Source organism: Sesamum indicum, linkage group LG6 (assembly GCF_000512975.1).
Source record: "Sesamum indicum cultivar Zhongzhi No. 13 linkage group LG6, S_indicum_v1.0, whole genome shotgun sequence".
Lineage (NCBI taxonomy): Eukaryota > Viridiplantae > Streptophyta > Magnoliopsida > Lamiales > Pedaliaceae > Sesamum > Sesamum indicum.
The window spans coordinates 1,452,337-1,470,471 of record NC_026150.1 but is presented as its reverse complement, the minus strand read 5'-3'; the positions used below and the strand labels follow the sequence as shown (position 1 = coordinate 1,470,471).

Below are 18,135 nucleotides of genomic sequence, written 5' to 3'. Positions count from 1 at the left end.
TAAAATATATTATAAATAAATATTTAAACCAACACATTATATTTCAAAAAAAAAAAAGAAAAGAAAATTTATTTAAGGGTATTACCAACTGACCAAAAACTAATGTAGATGTGTCAAAGGCTATTATTTGTGAATAAAAAAGAGCTTTTTTCTTAATATTACTATTGATTATGTGCAGATAAAACTTAATTCAGCTAACATAACTGAGGCTTCCAAAGTTGTGGGTGGCTGTTGATAGTCAGTAGATTTTAATTAATTTCTGATTTGTGATTAGTTATATTTGATCTTACGATATATTCGATTATTTGAAGAAGAAAAAAAGGAAAGCATGTTTGAGAAGAGTAGATATATATATATATATATATATGCGGCGAATGGGAAAGCTTTAAAAGGCTGAAGGATTAGTGGCTGCAAATAGAAAGTGGTCAATTATTCCCATTTGTAGATAAGTTTGGAATATAAGCAAACTTGGCCCCAATCACTACTCCCATCTTTGCTAGTCATTTTCACCACCCCGATTCCATTTCTTTTCTTTTTCTTTTTTTTCTCCCGGAAGAAAAAATGAATGATTTTACTATTTATTCTATGAAATAGTATCAATTAATAAAGTCGTCGACTTATTCTAGACAAAAAATAATAATAAATTTTATCGAGAAGAAAACAATTATGAGAATAGATAATATTTATGTATACAAATGGGATTTGAACTGAGAATTTTTATTTGTGACGAGTTTCATCTCAAGGGACTCTGATGAATCGATCTTGTTGCTGAAGGTCATCTATGGTTGTCAATTTTGGAATTTGCATAAATTCTAACAGAGATTTACCCAGACAGACACCCGTTATCCTTGATCATATCAGAGAGATCAAAGAGATGATGGTGATTTTTATGCTCAATCATTTTCTTGATATGTAAAGAGATTGAGAAGATGGGCATATCTTTTCCCAGCAGACCCTTCAAATTCGTACGAAGAGACAGAATTAAATTTTCATAAATAGTAACATTTTAAATACTTAACGGTTTGCGAGTACGAGGTTTTACAATTTCATACGTCAAATACATGAAACGGAGTTTTGCTCTTGCAGAATGAAATGAACGTACTGAAGCTAATACATGCATAATACTAATAACTTGACAGAACTTTAATAGATATGCTCAGATGTGTGCAGCTGAGCAGGGTTAATCAGAGTGGCACCAACCTTGATCCGCAAGTGAAAGTAATATTGCACGTATCATCAACCCCAACAGTGTAATTGTGAACGGGCCTAGTAAGGAATGGAGGCAAGTGCACCAGAAGCTCACAAACGCACACATCGTCAACTTCTTTTAACCACCGACAGCAATCCTCTTCAATAGCTGTTTCTTTGTGCCCATGTCTCGAGTGTCTGTGACTGTGACCGTGACTGTGACCGTGGCCGTGGCCGTGGTCGTGGTCATGGTCGTGGACGTGGAAGTGGACGTGATGGTGGTGGTGGTGTCTCCTGTCATGCCCATTTGGGGATGGAGGAGCAGGCGTTAGTGGGGAATGTGGAGGGACGCGTGCATAAGGCAGCATAGCACAAGCATGATTCACCAATGCCAATTGAGATGCACAAAGAGGCGGAGGATCAACCCGAGGTAGTGGATGGTGTGGGATCCACTTGCTTTCAGCCGTTGGGTACAGTACCAGGAGCATCAGGGTCAGTGCTAACTGGAGTGTAATGGCTCTATCCATGTCCGGTATATCTCTTGGCTAGTCTGCAGAGAAGATGATCATGGAGATACGTTAGCTATTATGATACAGTCTTCCCCCTACTTATAGAATTGTTCATTCACAAGCTTTCCATGTACTTAAATTAGGTATAGTTTCAGGTTGACAAAGCAACTATAACAGAACAACACAAACGAAACAAGCGTGACGACGCATTTTTAGGCATAGAATATTTAACAATGCATCATTCATTCCGTGTGCAATATATAAAAATTAAGTTAGCTACTCGGGTTGGCAATCACCAAATTTGTGGAAGGAGAACTAATAAGTTCCCCAATCAAAAGGACTGCAAAATCTTCAGATCATCACATGACCTCCATTGTAACAAAACTTAGGGAGCAGCAGAGAAAATGTCACCTGGCACCCGAAAGGCATTTCAGTAATCAAGACCTGAGTTATCCCATTGACAATGTGTTGATTTGCAAGCGAATAGATTTTAACCATCAGAATATCATCTCAACATCTTTAGCCAAAACCAAAACACATGGATTACTACAATATCACATGGATCAGATTCAAGAAGTATAACACCATCAACAAACTGATTTGCCAATATGCCACATTACTCATTTACCCAGGACGGGGGTAGGAAATCTTCGAACGTGACTTAATCTCTAAATCCCCTATGACAAACTAATTATTATACTGATTTTAATATTCATTATGAATCACAGCAGTTTTTCCAACCAAAATAGCCAGATGATAGAGGATCCTTTTCCCTTTTAATATGCTAAAGCTTCTCACATTTATGAAACAACTGATAACAAAAATACGCAGGTATTTGCACATCCTGTTCATAACTTGTAAGGCTCCAAAAGAAAGATCCCGCAATTTGTATTATTTTCCATCAATTGTGTTGCAATAACATGGGACTTTCCATTATCCTCATCAAGCAATCCCTTCCCCAGTCAAACCTGCATTGACAAGGAGAAATTTCTTCCCTATGCTTGGCATATTTCAGCAATGTGCATCTTCATATAACTGAATCTGCTCATGATGATTCCATTCTTTGTTCCTTGCTGCCATCAGTTCCATGTCCTTCCGAATCATTTCTCTATGTATTCTCAATTGCTCAGCCCTCTGCCGGTGCCCCTCTTCTAGCATCTCAACAAACTTATCTTTGATCTCAAGAAGTGGATCACGATCAACTAACTCCTCACCCTTATATGCTTCCCTCAATATCGCAGTCCGAATCCCACCCTTCAGCGACATATAAAAGATCCCTGAATGCCTAGTAAATACACTTGTGAATGCATTAGAAAACCTATACTCCTCACAAAATTTGCCCAAGATTGGCACTGGGACCCTCTTATAAATTGAAAGTGAAAGCAGCTCGTGGAAAACTCCCACCATTCTTTTCTCCATCTCCGCAGATGCTTGATCTAAATGAGAAACATCCTCATAAGGAGAAATGTAAGGTAGCTCCATCCAATCCCTAATCCACTCTCTCATTTCCTTCCTGATAAAAAACCCTGGGGGAAGCTTCCAATTGAACCCTGGCCTAACTTTAACCCCCATCAACCTCGATTCCTCCTCTGCCCTCTTCTCAATAACCGACTTGGCAAACTCCTCATTCCAAGTAACCAACTCGAGGAATGACCTTCCCTCTCCGGGTGCCCCATGCAATTTAAAATACTCTGGATACTTGGATACCAGCGTCACCAGAAAATCATTCGGGAAACCAAATTCTCTCTTCACCTCAACCAATTTATCTGCACTAACAACCCTATCCTTCGCCATCATGAGCAATTTACACAATTTCGCCACGATCAACGGCTCGTTTTTCCCATAAATCATCTTCTCTTCTTCCAAAAACCGCTTCAGTCTATCACTAGGACGGAGGAAGGTGACTAAATCGGTTTTGGGCTTAACTCTGTCCATATACGTATCGAACAAACCCGGATTTTGGGCAAGAAAAGTTTGAATTCTAATGTGTAACCGAAGCCGCTTGCGGCGTTTTTCTAGGTACCGAAGCGCGATTATCTGACCTGGCTCATTCGAAACTTCTCTGACGACCCGCGCGCATAGCCGCCATTTTTTATCGTTTTCGATTGATTGATCTAATTTTGGATCCTTTCGCCACACCACTTTTAGACTTGAAATTGAGGCAGTGAATTGGAGTAGAACGCAGAAGGCTGGGTTTTGAGTATTTGGAATTTGGAAGAGGGAGGAAGTCCCGCATTTTGACAGCATTTGGAGATTTTGAGGGATTCGGACTCTAGGGTTTAGGGTTTTGTGAATTCTGCAGAGCTATGATTTGATTTGAGACGGATGAATTATTTGTTCGATACAATGGTGCTTTAAAGAGCGATTTATAATGGCATTTTCCTCAACAACGACTTTAGGAGTGGAACTTATAAAGCTTTTATTTCTTTCATGTGATATTATCAAACAATTTTTTTATTATCAAATAATATTATATTTTTATTTAATATACTGAATTTATATTATCGAAATATTTAATATTCACGATAGTACATGATACAATAAAAAAATTACTCATTCGAAAGGATCAATTTGAGATTTTTGTGCCTAACTTGTCGTAAATTGAAAAAAAAAAAATCATAAAAACGTGTTAGCACTCTGCTCAAATCAATAAACGATGATAAAAATAATTTAGAACTGAAAAAACATAATAGATAGTAGCAATTCAGTGCCATAATGTTTCGAGAAGGAGTGTTTTTGCGTGTATGAGTGTAGAGTTTTACTTTTTACTGAAAGAAGAAGAACCCTTTTTATAGCGGTCACCTTATCGATCGAAAATGTTTGAATAGCCATTAATTGTATTTATGAAATAACTAACTAATTGAAATTTTTATGATGAATAAAAAAGACAAACATTTATACTATTTATTAAGTGTAATTACATTCAATTGGTAAAATATATGTTCATTAAGTTACCCTGAAAAATACTTATTTTTATACAAAATGACATTTTTTTGTGATGTAGGCAAGCGTCCCACTTGGTTGCAAATGAGGAGTTTGAGTGGTTTATAGGTCCCAAGGCCTCCTCTCCTTAGCGAGACGGCTTTTTCAGGACAAATCTGTGAAGCTTCTATGAAATTTATAATGCGGACAATACCTCTGCAGCGATGTATTAGCAAATCACAAACCCCATAATTAGCGTCATTTGCAGAAACGAGGCATTGTGCCCCTCTCAAACTCCTAATCTGCGAGGCCAATAATATATGCAAATGCCCCACATTAATTGTAGATGAAAAGTTTGAGTGGCTTACAACTCTTTTAGTACGTTATTTCCATATATGTTGTAAATAATCCTCCTGATTATACACAATCATACGACAATATTTAGATAATAACAATTCCGTACAAACTTCTATTTTTTAAACAAATTGTGACTATTTTTCCAAAATATTACATAATCAATTCAACTAACACAATAATATTATCTTGTAATAATACATGTTTTTAAATAAACGCTTTGATTATTTTTCTAATAAAGTAAAGTTTAAACTTGAAAAACCATTAAGTGCAGTATGACTAATCAACCAAACACATCTCAGAAGGAAAACAAATCCAAAAAGACAAAAGTCGTTGAGTGCATTTTTTAATAGCCAACAATAGACAAATTAATTACCATAATTTAAAATGATAAATTTAAATAAATAAATTAATATATTAATGGAGCTCGAAGCCAAATTTGTGTCACGTGGGCGGTCTTGCCATCAAGACAAGACAACTTATAAACTTATAAAATATTCAGATGGACTTATAAATTTTTTAAAATATTTTATAAAATATTTAAAATTTTATAAGATGCTACAAATTATTTGACAAAATTTTTAGACACAGAGCTTATGCGCTATTAAAAAAAGTAAGGAGTTATTGACTTATTTATTATATTTTAGTAAGTTATTGATAAATTTTTCACGATTAATATGTTATAAGCTTCGTAATCGTATTCTATTCTAATATTTTATTATTTATTTTAAAAAAAGATATGGCATCTTATAAGATACATGAATTTATAATTTTTTTTTAATAAGTACAATTTTATATTTTAGATAGGGTCTAGATATAATTAACATAATATTTTAAATATTTTTTAAATAAATCAAACAGGCCTTTAATCTTGTATTAGTGAGATTGTGATCCAAGTAGACAATATATTAATGAATTTTGATTTAAAAATAACATGTGGATGTGGGCATGAAATTTAACTTAATTTATTTTATTAAATGGACGAAGTGGTTGTAAAGTCGCTATAAAACAAATGCTGAGGAGCCCAAAAACGTGTCAAATCGAATACCGCGATTTGTAGTATAATCAAAACTGACATTAAAGTATTTACACGTTACAGTTGGAGATTGCCACATTCCCGATTTGGTTCACTGCCTCTGCCTCCCTCCGTCCAACACAACCCACTCGCCGCCGCCTTTCATCACCTCCGCTCCACCGCCTACAGAACACCGTCGCCGCCTTCATTCATCTCCGGCGGCTTGAATATTCCAACCCCGGTCGACCCCGTAGAAGAATTACACCCGTCAAACTCTCGCACTTCAAAACCCAGCCACGTGGCGTCGGAAAAGGTGCCAGCCATCTACTAACAACTCCTCCCTTGTTACACTTCATTCTACCCCCACCCCACCCCACCCCGCCCCGCCTACCCCACCCCTGAATCTGAGTGTGTCTCTTTCTACTAACTCTACTACGTCACCACTTGTTCTCAATCTTTAGATGCATGTATGTTGTACGGTTTTGATAGGAACTAGGAAATAGAGGCTCTCCACTTACCCTTTTTTCTATTGGAAGTAAGTGAAAAAGGGGAGTCAACTGGGAACAGTGCACTCTTCTGCTGCTTTACTGCTGTTTTTTGATGATGGGTTTGAGCATGAATGCGGTGGCTGTGGCTGCGGCTGGGGGACTCACGAGGGCTTTCTATGCGGATCCTCAGGACATCGAATTTGGGAATCCATGGTGGTTTGTGTACGCCAGTGTTTCGTGTTTCCTCGTGCTCTTCGCAGGGATCATGTCGGGGCTGACCTTGGGCTTGATGTCCCTGGGACTCGTGGAGCTTGAGATACTTCAGCGAAGCGGCACCTCAACCGAAAAGAAACAAGCCGGTATAGTGAAATACTGCCTTTTCTTTTCATTTTTCGGGGAAAATTGATTTGTGCGTTCACAGTTATTATTGGAAGTCGGAAAAATTTGTTTTGATATGAAAATGGGGATAGTTTGATGCGATTAAGAGATTTGCAAATTTTTTTCAGCAATTATTTTGCCGGTTGTTCAAAAGCAGCATCAACTTCTTGTGACTTTGCTACTATGCAATGCCGCTGCCATGGAGGTTAGTTGCAAATTTCTTTTGGGTTTAGCGCAGAATTATTGGTTGTGCTTTGGATTCATAGAGTTGGACCTGTGGAACTGAAATTGATGAAAAGTCTAATTCGATTAAATAATAGTGTTTTTATCTTCAATTCTTTGGTAAGAAATACTATGTAATTGTAATTTCTGCAATGAAATTTGAAGTGCTGAAAGCTGCGTTTGAGTTCCAGATGTCTTTTCGCTTCATTAGAATAGGTTTCTCTTCAAATTTCTTTTATATCAAGGAATATTAAATTATTCTCATTGCATTTGACTTGATTTAGAAATTTTACTAGCTCGGTCCAATGTTGTCTTCAGGCTCTTCCTATATATCTGGATAAATTGTTCCATCCCGTCGTTGCTGTCATTCTCTCCGTCACTTTTATTCTAGCTTTCGGTGAGGTACACTTAGTTCCTTTTTACGTAATACCCATAATTTTATGAGCCTGAAACTGACTCAAATTCTCGTGATTGAATAGATCATTCCACAAGCAGTATGCTCTAGATATGGGCTGGCCGTGGGTGCAAATTGCGTGTGGCTTGTGCGCATTTTGATGATAGTTTGCTATCCTATTGCTTACCCTATTGGAAAGGTAGATTTTACATCAAATATGCCGTTTACTTGCTCTATCTGCAGCTAATTTCTGTGTTCCGGAATCTGGTAGCTCGATGCACGTGGATTCAATTTTGCTCATGCAAGGAGAAGGATTCAAGTGGTTGAAATCATGATGCATTTACTTAGTATTTATGAATGTGATAAACTTTCACAGAGATACCTTATAGAAATAGGAGTATGATGTGCGATCAAGCTACAGTATTTTTGTTCTGCAGTAAACTGCATTGAAGTTCCATTGCTTGATGTTCAACTTCTTTTATGATTCAGATTCTGGATTGTGTCTTGGGTCACAATGATGCTTTGTTTAGACGACCTCAATTGAAAGCACTTGTATCCATTCATAGCCAGGAGGTACTCCATCTATGTTAAGAGTGAATTAACATATGGTCTGATGCATGCCTTACAATTTATTATCCGGAATTATAATTATAAACCCAAAGTATATTTATTTGGTTCATTAATTGTTTAGTTAACCACATTCCTTGTCTTACTATGTGTTCTTGTGTACATATCTCCTACTTTTAGTGTTCATGTTTTATTTTGGTCAATGTCATCACAGGCAGGTAAAGGTGGTGAACTTACTCATGATGAAGCAACTATCATCAGTGGAGCACTAGATTTGACTGAAAAGGTATGTTCAAGTACAGAAGCATTATTCTGCAGAACTTTTATTCTTCTCTTCTCTTTTCTCTTTGCTGAACTTACCCAGCAATGTTGCCATCTAATTTGACTAGTTAATTGATATTGCAAGCATGTTGCTTTTGCTAGGGGTTAATTGGAAGTAGTTACTCTTTGTTTCATCCCATAATTAGAACTAGGCACTTACTAAATAATATAGTGCAGTGTGATGGAAGATTTTAGTGCCCATTGGTGGGTTTACGTAAAGTTTAAAACACGAATAATCCTAAGTTTTTACCTTCTTCTTTACTTTTTCAACTGCGCTAGTTGTCTTGATTTTTTCCCCTCCCCAAAACCTCCCCAAAGTTGTTCATCCACAGTTTAAGATGCAACGATCAAGATCGAAAACCATCCATAGTTCACATGTTTCAATACATTCCATGAGGGATTATTAATTCACTAATCAATTGTTGTCCTACTGGTTTCATGAAAAACTGTGGAGATAAACTAAGGTTTCTTCAAATATATGCAGACTGCTGAGGAGGCTATGACACCCATTGAATCAACTTTCTCCCTTGATGTCAATTCAAAATTGGATTGGTGAGTATGGTGCTGTTTAGATTTGATTTGGCCTAAGAACAAATCTCTTGATCGCCAAGTATAATGCTTATGCTATGAGACTTAAGAGTTATTGCTCCGCCTCTGCATTATGTACTTTTAACCTATATGGTATTCTTGCAAATGATATCAATGCCAGCTTTTGCTGGAGCTACTTTTCTGTTCTGCAATCAATTTCCGACAGAAATTGAAACTTCTGGATAAGATAAAGCACTTGGCTTTTGAAAGTACCATCACAAGGATTCAACATACCTCGATGGACCTAAGAAATTACTCACTTCCATAGAAATAGTTATGAAGCTTTTAAATGACTATATTTTATTTTCTTTTACTATCTTTATCAGCACAATTAATTATGCTTGGTGGCATAAAGTTACACAGAGATAAATGCCCTAATGTGCAGGGAAGCTATTGGAAAAATCCTTGCTCGCGGTCATAGTCGTATTCCTGTCTATTCAGGAAACCCGAAGAACATTATTGGACTTCTACTGGTCTGTGTAAAGTTCCTAAAATATCAATCGCCAGAATTATCTTTCAAAGGAATCTGTATGTTTATTCTTCCAAAATATTTTTGGCTTCTTGTTATGTAGGTGAAAAGTCTTCTCACTGTACGGGCAGAAACAGAGACTCCAGTTAGTGCTGTTTCCATACGTAGAATGCCTAGGTATATTCATCTTTCCAAATTATTCTTTCTTACTTTGCCTGATTCATGCACTCCATCACATGAATCAATCCATCATCTTACAGGGTACCAGCAGATATGCCCTTGTATGATATTCTCAACGAGTTTCAGAAGGGAAGCAGTCACATGGCAGCTGTAGTGAAAGTGAGAGAGAAAGAGAAAAAGCTTCTGCCTTCTAATGGTCCTAGGATAGTTGGAGAGAAAATGTTTACTAATGGGGATGCACAATTGAAAATCCCCTTGTTGGACAAGCATGATCGACAACCAAATAGCATCATAATCAACATTGAGAAGTCTCAACAGAATGGTTTTATGACAAACAGTTGGAGCCCTGTAGCAGAGGACATTGAAGATGGAGAAGTTGTCGGCATAATCACCCTGGAAGATGTATTTGAAGAGCTTCTGCAAGTAACTCTTCTTGTTTCAATTTCTTCTTCAAGTTATGATTGCAACTCATAGAAATTCTGATACGAGCTCCGCATTTTCTTCTTGTAAAACTATCTCTATCCAAGGATATTTTTTCCCAACCGAACCCTATCTTCCCCTTTGCCCGTTCATGTTTCTGATGCTGTCTGTCCCTGATACAGGAGGAAATAGTTGACGAGACGGATGTATATATTGATGTACATAAAAGGTGCTGTAAATCTCCTTTGCTTTTTCCTAAGATATTTGCTATCAACCATATCTAAGTTATTATGAAGGACTTTTGTAACAGTGAATTGTCTTATGACTAATATTGCAGAATACGTGTAGTGGCGGGGGGGGGGGGGTCATCTTGCAGCTTCATCTGTTGCTCGAGCACCTTCAACTCGTAGGGCAACTGGTCAAAAGTCATCAGCAGTAAGTTTTTCACAGCACTTGTTCATATTCTTTTTCTTGCCTTCTTGCGACATTATAGCACCTATAATTGCATTGTTGAAAGTCTTCTGCACTCCAAAATGTTGCAAGAACACGTTACTTTTCTGTTCCCATCTTGCTGAAACATTCTCAGGGAGGCCAAGGTAAGCAAGGAGCAACGACAAAGAAGCTGCAGGAAGACGGTATAATTCCCACAAGATCGTAAGAGGGATAATACGTTGGGATCATCTGTATCTTAGTATCTCAGTTTTGAATAGTCATAGTCTCTGTTAACTTCTTCGGTATATGTGCTTCTTCAGATTCTGTATGTATGTAATCAGGGACATCGTGTTTGGTGTGTGGGCTGCAAATATGAAGATTATTTTTCTTTCTTCTTTGCTTTCAACCAATTTGTGTAATAGTAATAGGAAATTGTGTCCATGCGGCGCTTATCCATCATTTATCATACAGTAGGACCTATTGTCCTCTTCAGCTACATACACGATTAATACGGGAAAAACAACACGATAGAGGGTGTTGTATTTTTCGTCTAAATTTAGCACATTTGTCCCATAGAATAAAAAATTTTAGGATTTTTTGTCTCATATGATAAAGATTGTGGCTTATTTAGTCTCATATGATAAAAGAAAGAATTGTAATATTTTTTGTTCCAAATGCCTTGATTTTTTAGTCTATAAGATTAAATGTGTTAAACTCGTAAATTATGGTATTAAAAGTGCAATACTTTCTATGATGTGGGACGAAAAGTAGAATTTTTCCCTACTAACTAATTGATTATTTTTTCGAATTTTGAATAGATATCATGAATCTAGAATTCAACTAGAACGAGTACAATGAATTTTAACATGTAATTGGACAAATATTTGTATGGTTGAGAGTGTATAATATAAAGTATTTCCATAATATTGTTTTTAGTTAAATTATTGTGAATCTTGTCCAATGAAACCAGCCATCAATTTTTATTTGGAGAGGATTAAATTAAATCGTTGGTAAATTGTAACTATAAATTTATGAAAGCACAACAAGGAGTTCCCTAAAATTATAATCAGAATTAATTTTCAGTTTGCTATAACTTCAATCAATTATACTTAGACATCCTCCAACAATTAAAAGTTATATTTTGGTACCCTGAAAGCTTTTAAAATTATGCTTGCACCCGTTTAATAATTTTTGTTGGAGGAAAGTGTAATTTTAAAATTTTTGGTTGGAGGAAAGTGTAATTTTAAAAATTTTTGTTGGAGGAAAGTGTAATTAACCCCAATTCAAAATGAATGGACTTTATAATCCTTCATATAAGCATCCATATTGACGAAAATACCCATCTGGTTTGCGCCATAGGATAGGACTTTACGCGCACTCCGAGTCCTAAGTAATCACAATTTCTTCATCTTCTTCACGCCTATAAGTATTTGTACACAGGAGAAGTCAATCATTTACTTTAATATATGAAGTCAGAATAAGAGGAGAAGTACAACCCAATTAAGCGAGAGGGAGAACAAAAGGCGAGAACAGGGTAAGTAAACATGTGCATACATACAAACATACGTATTATAAACCTGTGACCCATTCGTATTGAAGATTTTGCTGCGCAATTTTGGGTGAAATTCTCCGTCTCTTCCTTCATCTCTCTAGGGTTCTTATTTTCTGCTACTCATCGGCATTGTAATCTCATCAAAATTTCACATACTGATCAATGAAACAAACTCTATTTCCATAGGTTTGTGTTTTTTAGCTGTCCCTTTCTTTTTTATTATTATTTCAATTTTTTTTTATACTGGAAGTAGGCAGAAAGTGGTACTTTTTGTTGTATCCCGGTGCTTATTGGAATTCCGTCGTTTCATATTTCTTTCGATTCGGTTTTTTATTGTTCTCTAATGAAAAGTTGACGCTGTCTGATGCCAGGGTTTTTCAATTGATGCATGCTGTTAGACACTCTGTGCATGTGTATCTCTATTTGATTGCGTATTGTAGTTGGTGTATGAATGAATTTTGAGGAATTCAGTGTGATCGACTGTAAGTTTATTTTTTATTTTTACTTTTTTTTTTTTGCAGAAAATGGGGTTCAATGAAGTGTACAAGTATTTGCAGGAACTTTTCCCGATGGTAATTTCAGACCTTCATTTTCCAGAATGTTGTTTGCAGTAATTCTCATGTAGTTTGGTTGGTGATATTATTAGCACTTAGCGATGGCGCATGTATACAAAATTGTGGTTTGCAGTATGTATGAGTATGCCAAACATTTATTCCTATTAAATTTGTGTTGGATCATGGCTTAACTTTTATTATTTATAACACAGCTGTAGTCAGTGATCCAGAGGCTGAAAGTCTTATGTCATATTATATGAATCTTCTCAATTTGTAACAACTAGTTGGTTTCTTGTTTCTCGGTTCCTTATTCACAGGTTGATCCTCGTGCTATTAGAGCTGTTGCTCTTGAGCACAGCAATGATGCTGCTGCAGCTGTTGTGGCAGTGGTTGAGGAGGTCATCCCTTTCTTTATTCAAAGGTCTAGACCGAGTACTCCTTTGAGTCAGAGTATTTATGCGGGTGAATCCTCTGAAGGTAACAGTTACAATATTCAGATTTTATTTGATTGTTTACATGGTTCTTGCAAAATTATTTAGTATGTTAATATGTCACTTTTTAAGTATTAACTTCCCCAATTGTTTGGATTCTTAACTCAAGCAGCTCCTGTAGTTGTGCCTGTCGAAACTCGAACTGCAGATGCGGCATCTGTTAACACAATGGTCTCAGCTGAAGTGCAAGATGGTTATAATGTCAATACTGGAAATCAACAGTTTTTCAATGATGCTGATGATGAGAATAATGAACCTTTCTATGATACATATGATAGGTGTCATGAAGGAGATGATAATACCAATGAATTGATACTGTCAGAGGTAACTCATGAAAATAGGATCAAGACGAGTGCTGATGTGTTCTCTCAGGATAAACCTGTCATGTTGATAGATAAGAATGCAGTAAATACACTTCAAATTGAAGTATCAGGAGACCCCGGAATAGAGGAGAAAATTTCAGGTAGTAGTTGTCCAGGAAGCAGCATCAAATTTTCATCTGAGAGTAACCCTCATCAAATGCTGACAACAATGCACGATGTGGATATGGGTCTCAATCAGAAAATGAATCTTGTTCAGGAAAGGCAGGACACTTCAGGCCACCTAGAGAGGGATTCTGGAACTGCTACCGATGAAGAAAATAATCTGGACAAGTCTAGTGCAGATGGCAACAACTCTATGGACGAGACCGCTCTCTTAACTGGTTGTGATCTAACTATTACCAGCTTAAAAAGCAGTGCCCAGTTGGTAGAAGTCCCTCACATAGATGAAAGTAATTTAGATAAATTAGAAGTAAGTTTGTTAACTCATACTGCTTCCAAGATGGAAACTGAGAGCAGCATTTTTCGCCATGAAGATGAGCCTGCTTTAAATGCCACCATGTCCCAATCTAGTCAAATCCATAGTATTGATGTCCTTGAGGAAATTATTGGAGATGCAAGAAATAATAAGGTATCAGTAGTTTCAAACTATTATTATTTAGCAATCATCCATGGCAAATGTGTTCTACAGATCTGATGTAACTAGTAAACTGTGTGTGTGGTGGTACCTAACACCAAATGCATAGCTGGTAAATAGTGTCCTGATTGGTCTTTTACATGCTAGTTGGAGTTTGATGTTTAGACATTTTACCAATGATTTTTGTCACTTTGATGATATTTGGATCTCATTGACCGCCAATCTTACTGGGTCTTTTGAGTTCATGTTCACTCAAGTACTGTCTCTCCCAGTTGAAGTACTGTGGATCTAAAAGGAAACAATATTTGGGGTGAACCTTTGCATGCATGTCTTTTAATTTTTTATAATGCCTGACAAATGTAAAATGTTGCAGAAAACATTATTCATGGCAATGGATTCTGTTATCAGCTTGATGAGGGATGTTGAGCTTAAAGAGCAAGCTGCAGAACAAGCCAAAAAGGAAGCTGCAATAGGGGGTACTCATATACTGGATAAGGTTGAAGAGCTTAAACAAATGCTGCCACATGCGAAGGAGGCAAATGACATGGTTTGTCTCCTGTTATAGTATAGCATCCTTTAAGATGATATGGACCAACTTTCCCTTTTTCGTTTCAGCATGCCGGGGAAGTGTATGGCGAAAAGGCTATCCTAGCAACTGAGTTGAGAGAGCTTCAGTCTCGCGTGCTCTCCCTGTCAATTGAAAGGGACAAATCTCTTGCAGTTCTTGATGAGGTTGTTAAAGATATACCCATTTCTGTTCTAACATAAAAAATGCAATATTCTCGCCCAAAACATGTTACACATTGATGAGTTCAATGGGCAGGGTATATGCGATCTCTAAGTAATATCATAATTTGAGTTGTAGCCGTAATGTTCTGTTATTGATAAATTAGTTCTTAATTATTTGGAGCTGATACTTTTCCTTGACATTTTGTTCTCTCGTACCACAGCCACTCTTATTTCTTAATCTTTGTCTCACAAATAAATGAAATAGATAAATACAAACAGGGATAAAACAAATGGAAGATATTGTAGGTTTTCTTTTCCCAAGAAAGGTCGTATCTGCTCTGGTTCATTTTCTACAACTGTATTTTATTCATGTTTTTATCTTATTAAAAGGAATTTTTTTTTGTCAAATTTCACTCGTGTTCTCCTTTTTGTTTTCCTACTGAAGACACATCATCTGATATGTGTCTAGATGATGTACTAATTGCTTTCTGCTTAAGCACTGAGGTTCTTTCTGAATTTCTTTTCAACTATATCTTGGTCCATAGATTCTTTTTGGTTTTAGCCAATCTCAGTAAGCATTGAAATCGAGCTCACCAAGCTTTAAGGTTAATCATCATCACACTTTCTTATTCCTGTAAACATTTTCCTGCAGATGCGTCATACTTTAAAGGTGCGATTAGCTACAGCTGAGAATGCCATAAAATCTGCGGAGCAGGAAAAACTAGAAAAGGAAAAGGTTGCATGCAAAGCACTGGCTGAACAGGAATTAATTATGGAAAAGGTGGTCCAAGAGTCGAGGATCCTGAGAAAACAGGCAGAAGATAATGAAAAAGTAGTACCTCCTTTCTCTTAAGTGGTTTCTATTTCTATTATCTCATGTTGAGCCATCCATTTAACAAGGAATGAAGTTGCTGATTGGGACTTAACTGTGTGCGCGTGTGTGTTCCCTAACCCTACCCCCTTCCTATTTTGGTTGAAAAGTATTTGTAATCGGTTTCTTAACTCTTCTTTTACTGCTGTGTTGCAGTTGCGGGAGTTCCTTGCGGATCGTGGTCATTTTGTGGATATGTTGCAGTAAGTTACAGTATAAGTTTTCTGTACCTTTTTTTCCCTTTTCCTGTTCTTCCCCGAATTGGTTTTGCTTTCCCGTACCAACATCATTTCCTCTCTGAAATATTACATGCTGGTGGATCTTCTGTGGTTTTCTTGCATGTCCAAAACTACTGTTCAATTGCCCCAGAGTTCATAATGTAGCACTTCCTGATATCTTTTCCGGAAAATAGGAAGAAATACTAAAATAAACCACTGAGGCAACTCAGAAGTTTCTCTTTATTTCTGTCACCAGTTTGACATGTCCAAACTCGTCTTTTTTCCTGATCATTATATTCTCTTTGGAAGAATAATTTATTTGGACTTCCACGCCAGTTTTACGGCAACATGCCTAATATTGTGTCGAAGTCATTAGTTTTCATATATCATCATTTTACTACTATGTGCATGTAAAATGCAAGCTGACAAGCATCCTTTTTGTCTATTCTTTCCTGCCTCTTCCGCCAGAGGAGAAATAGCTGTCATATGTCAGGATGTGAGACTGCTAAAGGAGAAATTCGACGAGCACATCCCACTTAGCAAATCACTTTTTTCCAGCCAGACCAGCTTCATTTTAGCTTCTTCCAACACATCATTTAAAAGCCTGAGTCCTGATCAAGTGGAAATAGTACCTGAGAGAGATGATTCATTAGAGATTCAAAAGAAAGAGACCATAAACAGATCTTTGAAGAAGATGCAGCCAGAGAAGAGCACGAGGCACTGGTAGACGATGGATGGGATATTTTTGACAAACGTGAAATTGATGTGTGAGTAGGTGGCATGCCCCAAAAGATTGAAATCAAATTTCATTCCATCGCTTCTACTAGCTTTACTATTCTAACTTCCAGATTTTGTTAATAATATAACCTTTTCATTTATGTCAAATAGAAAGATATTTGCAAATTTAGCTACGTGTGGGACCAAGGGCAGTTTGATATGGATATCAAGAAATCGAACTGGCCAATGATTTGGGGCTTCTATTGTTAGATATGTTTAAGGCTAAAATGTGGCAAGTATCTTAATTTGCTGATATATGTTAGTTGTGTTCAATCTGCTATTAATCTTTGTATCTGGAGAGTTGATGATCCTACATCGAACATGACTTGGAGTCATCGTTAAGGAATCAGCTTTAGTGTCTCAGTTGTTTGCCCTCACCCCCCTGCATAAGGGGTTCTGTTGGTCATAATTAGATGATGTCTCAACACGATTGAACTATGTCGCTGCTGCATGATGAAAATTGCCCACTTCTGAATAATGCAACTAATTCTTTTCATCGGAGCATGCCTGTGGCCAGATTTGCATGAAAACTAGTATGCCATCTCCTACACAATTTTTCCACACTCGTTTCTAGTTTATTGTTGAGATAGAGTCAAGCCAGAAGAACACACATCAAGCATATATGGCACAACCCAATTACAGAAAAATTCCGATCTCTGTATTATTTCCTCAAATCACAGTACCAGAACATGCCTCCACTTGCAAAACCGACATCCCTCATTGCATAGAAATAACAATGAATACGAGTGCCAACAAGTATCCAATGTTCCACACCAGCAACCGCCATGGGTCTGGCCGTTGTCTTCAATTAACTTACCATATTCAGTATTGAAGAGCCCTAACATTTGAAACCAGTGATGACCTATTTAAGTCTCATTTATTCAGACATTATTTCGACTAATGCAAAGTAAACCGAAACAAATAGGATCCTAACCATATACTCAGGAGTTGATCAAAAGTTGAAACATTAATTCAGCGGATTCAGTTATTGCTATTGATGTTAATGCTGTCTGATCTTAAAACTCACATGTAAGAGCGCTGCAGTTTAACGTTAACTTTGTAGTAAAAGAGTTCATGGATTTCAGCTTTCAGAAACAGAAAAACTGGATAACTCATGTACTCACCCAATCTCTTGCAAATGAATCATGGTCTCCTTTCAGATTCTTTACAACATTCATATCTGTTCCATGGGAAGTACAGTCACATTACACCCTTGTCATAGCTAAAGAAAAATACCAAAATGGACTTGGTTTCTTTTACAGCAAAACCCCCTTTCTTAATTTACAGAAACTCCATTTCCAATATGTCTGTCCTAATCTATACTGATCAAGATGATAACATCACCCTTAATTCTAAGTATCAAACAAATAAAAACAAGAGAAAACAGCACTTTCTAGCTACTCTAAGTATTGTGTACTGTGGTGGGATGCAGCTGATCAATCCCACTTGCTGTAGAGCTAGCTACTCAGTATAACAATACATGATCAGTTATTGTAAGAATTCTCAGTCATGCCAGCACAGAAGCAACACAGTACATCT

At 36.8% G+C, this 18,135-nt stretch overlaps 4 protein-coding genes across 7 annotated transcripts; 2 read left to right on the top strand and 2 right to left on the bottom strand.

The window, feature by feature from the left end:
• LOC105163241 (histidine-rich membrane protein KE4 homolog 1) lies at positions 1,073-1,913 on the bottom strand. Its single transcript, XM_011081519.2, has one exon. The coding sequence runs from the start codon at positions 1,713-1,715 to the stop codon at positions 1,185-1,187; it is 531 nt and encodes a 176-aa protein (XP_011079821.1). The 5' UTR covers positions 1,716-1,913; the 3' UTR covers positions 1,073-1,184.
• Positions 1,607-4,073, bottom strand: LOC105163242 (protein ROOT PRIMORDIUM DEFECTIVE 1). 3 transcript variants are annotated; one of them, XR_002287317.1, is made up of 3 exons: positions 2,666-4,073; positions 1,994-2,108; positions 1,723-1,738 (listed from the first exon to the last, which is right to left on the bottom strand). XR_002287317.1 is itself a non-coding variant. In XM_011081520.2 (2 exons), the coding sequence occupies exon 1, from the start codon at positions 3,942-3,944 to the stop codon at positions 2,709-2,711; it is 1,236 nt and encodes a 411-aa protein (XP_011079822.1). In that variant the 5' UTR covers positions 3,945-4,073; the 3' UTR covers positions 1,607-1,738; positions 2,666-2,708. The 3 variants fall into 3 exon arrangements, 1 of the variants encoding a protein (XP_011079822.1); XM_011081520.2 differs by lacking the exon at positions 1,994-2,108 and having other exon boundaries at positions 1,607-1,738; XR_002287318.1 differs by lacking the exon at positions 1,723-1,738 and having other exon boundaries at positions 2,553-4,073.
• Positions 5,394-10,673, top strand: LOC105163240 (DUF21 domain-containing protein At4g14240). The gene is given in 16 exon segments (XM_011081517.2): positions 5,394-5,421; positions 5,997-6,301; positions 6,667-6,835; positions 6,983-7,059; positions 7,395-7,478; positions 7,556-7,669; positions 7,960-8,043; positions 8,252-8,323; positions 8,843-8,910; positions 9,332-9,419; positions 9,519-9,592; positions 9,676-10,018; positions 10,198-10,244; positions 10,353-10,386; positions 10,388-10,450; positions 10,602-10,673. Coding segments are annotated over 16 exon segments (1,722 nt in total).
• On the top strand, positions 11,875-16,876 carry LOC105163239. 2 transcript variants are annotated; one of them, XM_011081515.2, is made up of 9 exons: positions 11,875-11,981; positions 12,521-12,571; positions 12,871-13,030; positions 13,157-13,995; positions 14,375-14,548; positions 14,617-14,733; positions 15,383-15,562; positions 15,758-15,804; positions 16,288-16,876. In XM_011081515.2, exons 2-9 carry the CDS (start codon positions 12,524-12,526, stop codon positions 16,544-16,546), a joined length of 1,824 nt encoding a protein of 607 aa, XP_011079817.1. In that variant the 5' UTR covers positions 11,875-11,981; positions 12,521-12,523; the 3' UTR covers positions 16,547-16,876. The 2 variants fall into 2 exon arrangements, with proteins under 2 accessions (XP_011079817.1, XP_011079816.1); XM_011081514.2 differs by lacking the exon at positions 11,875-11,981 and adding an exon at positions 12,028-12,185.

Coding starts and splice junctions, on each gene's coding strand:
- LOC105163239 (XM_011081515.2), top strand. CDS start 12,524: ATGGGGTTCAATGAAGTGTACAAGTATTTGCAGGAACTTTTCCCGATG. Junction 12,572..12,870: donor TGCAGGAACTTTTCCCGATG/GTAATTTCAGAC, acceptor CCTTATTCACAG/GTTGATCCTCGTGCTATTAG. Junction 14,549..14,616: donor CGAAGGAGGCAAATGACATG/GTTTGTCTCCTG, acceptor TTTTCGTTTCAG/CATGCCGGGGAAGTGTATGG.
- LOC105163242 (XM_011081520.2), bottom strand. CDS start 3,944: ATGCTGTCAAAATGCGGGACTTCCTCCCTCTTCCAAATTCCAAATACT.
- LOC105163241 (XM_011081519.2), bottom strand. CDS start 1,715: ATGGATAGAGCCATTACACTCCAGTTAGCACTGACCCTGATGCTCCTG.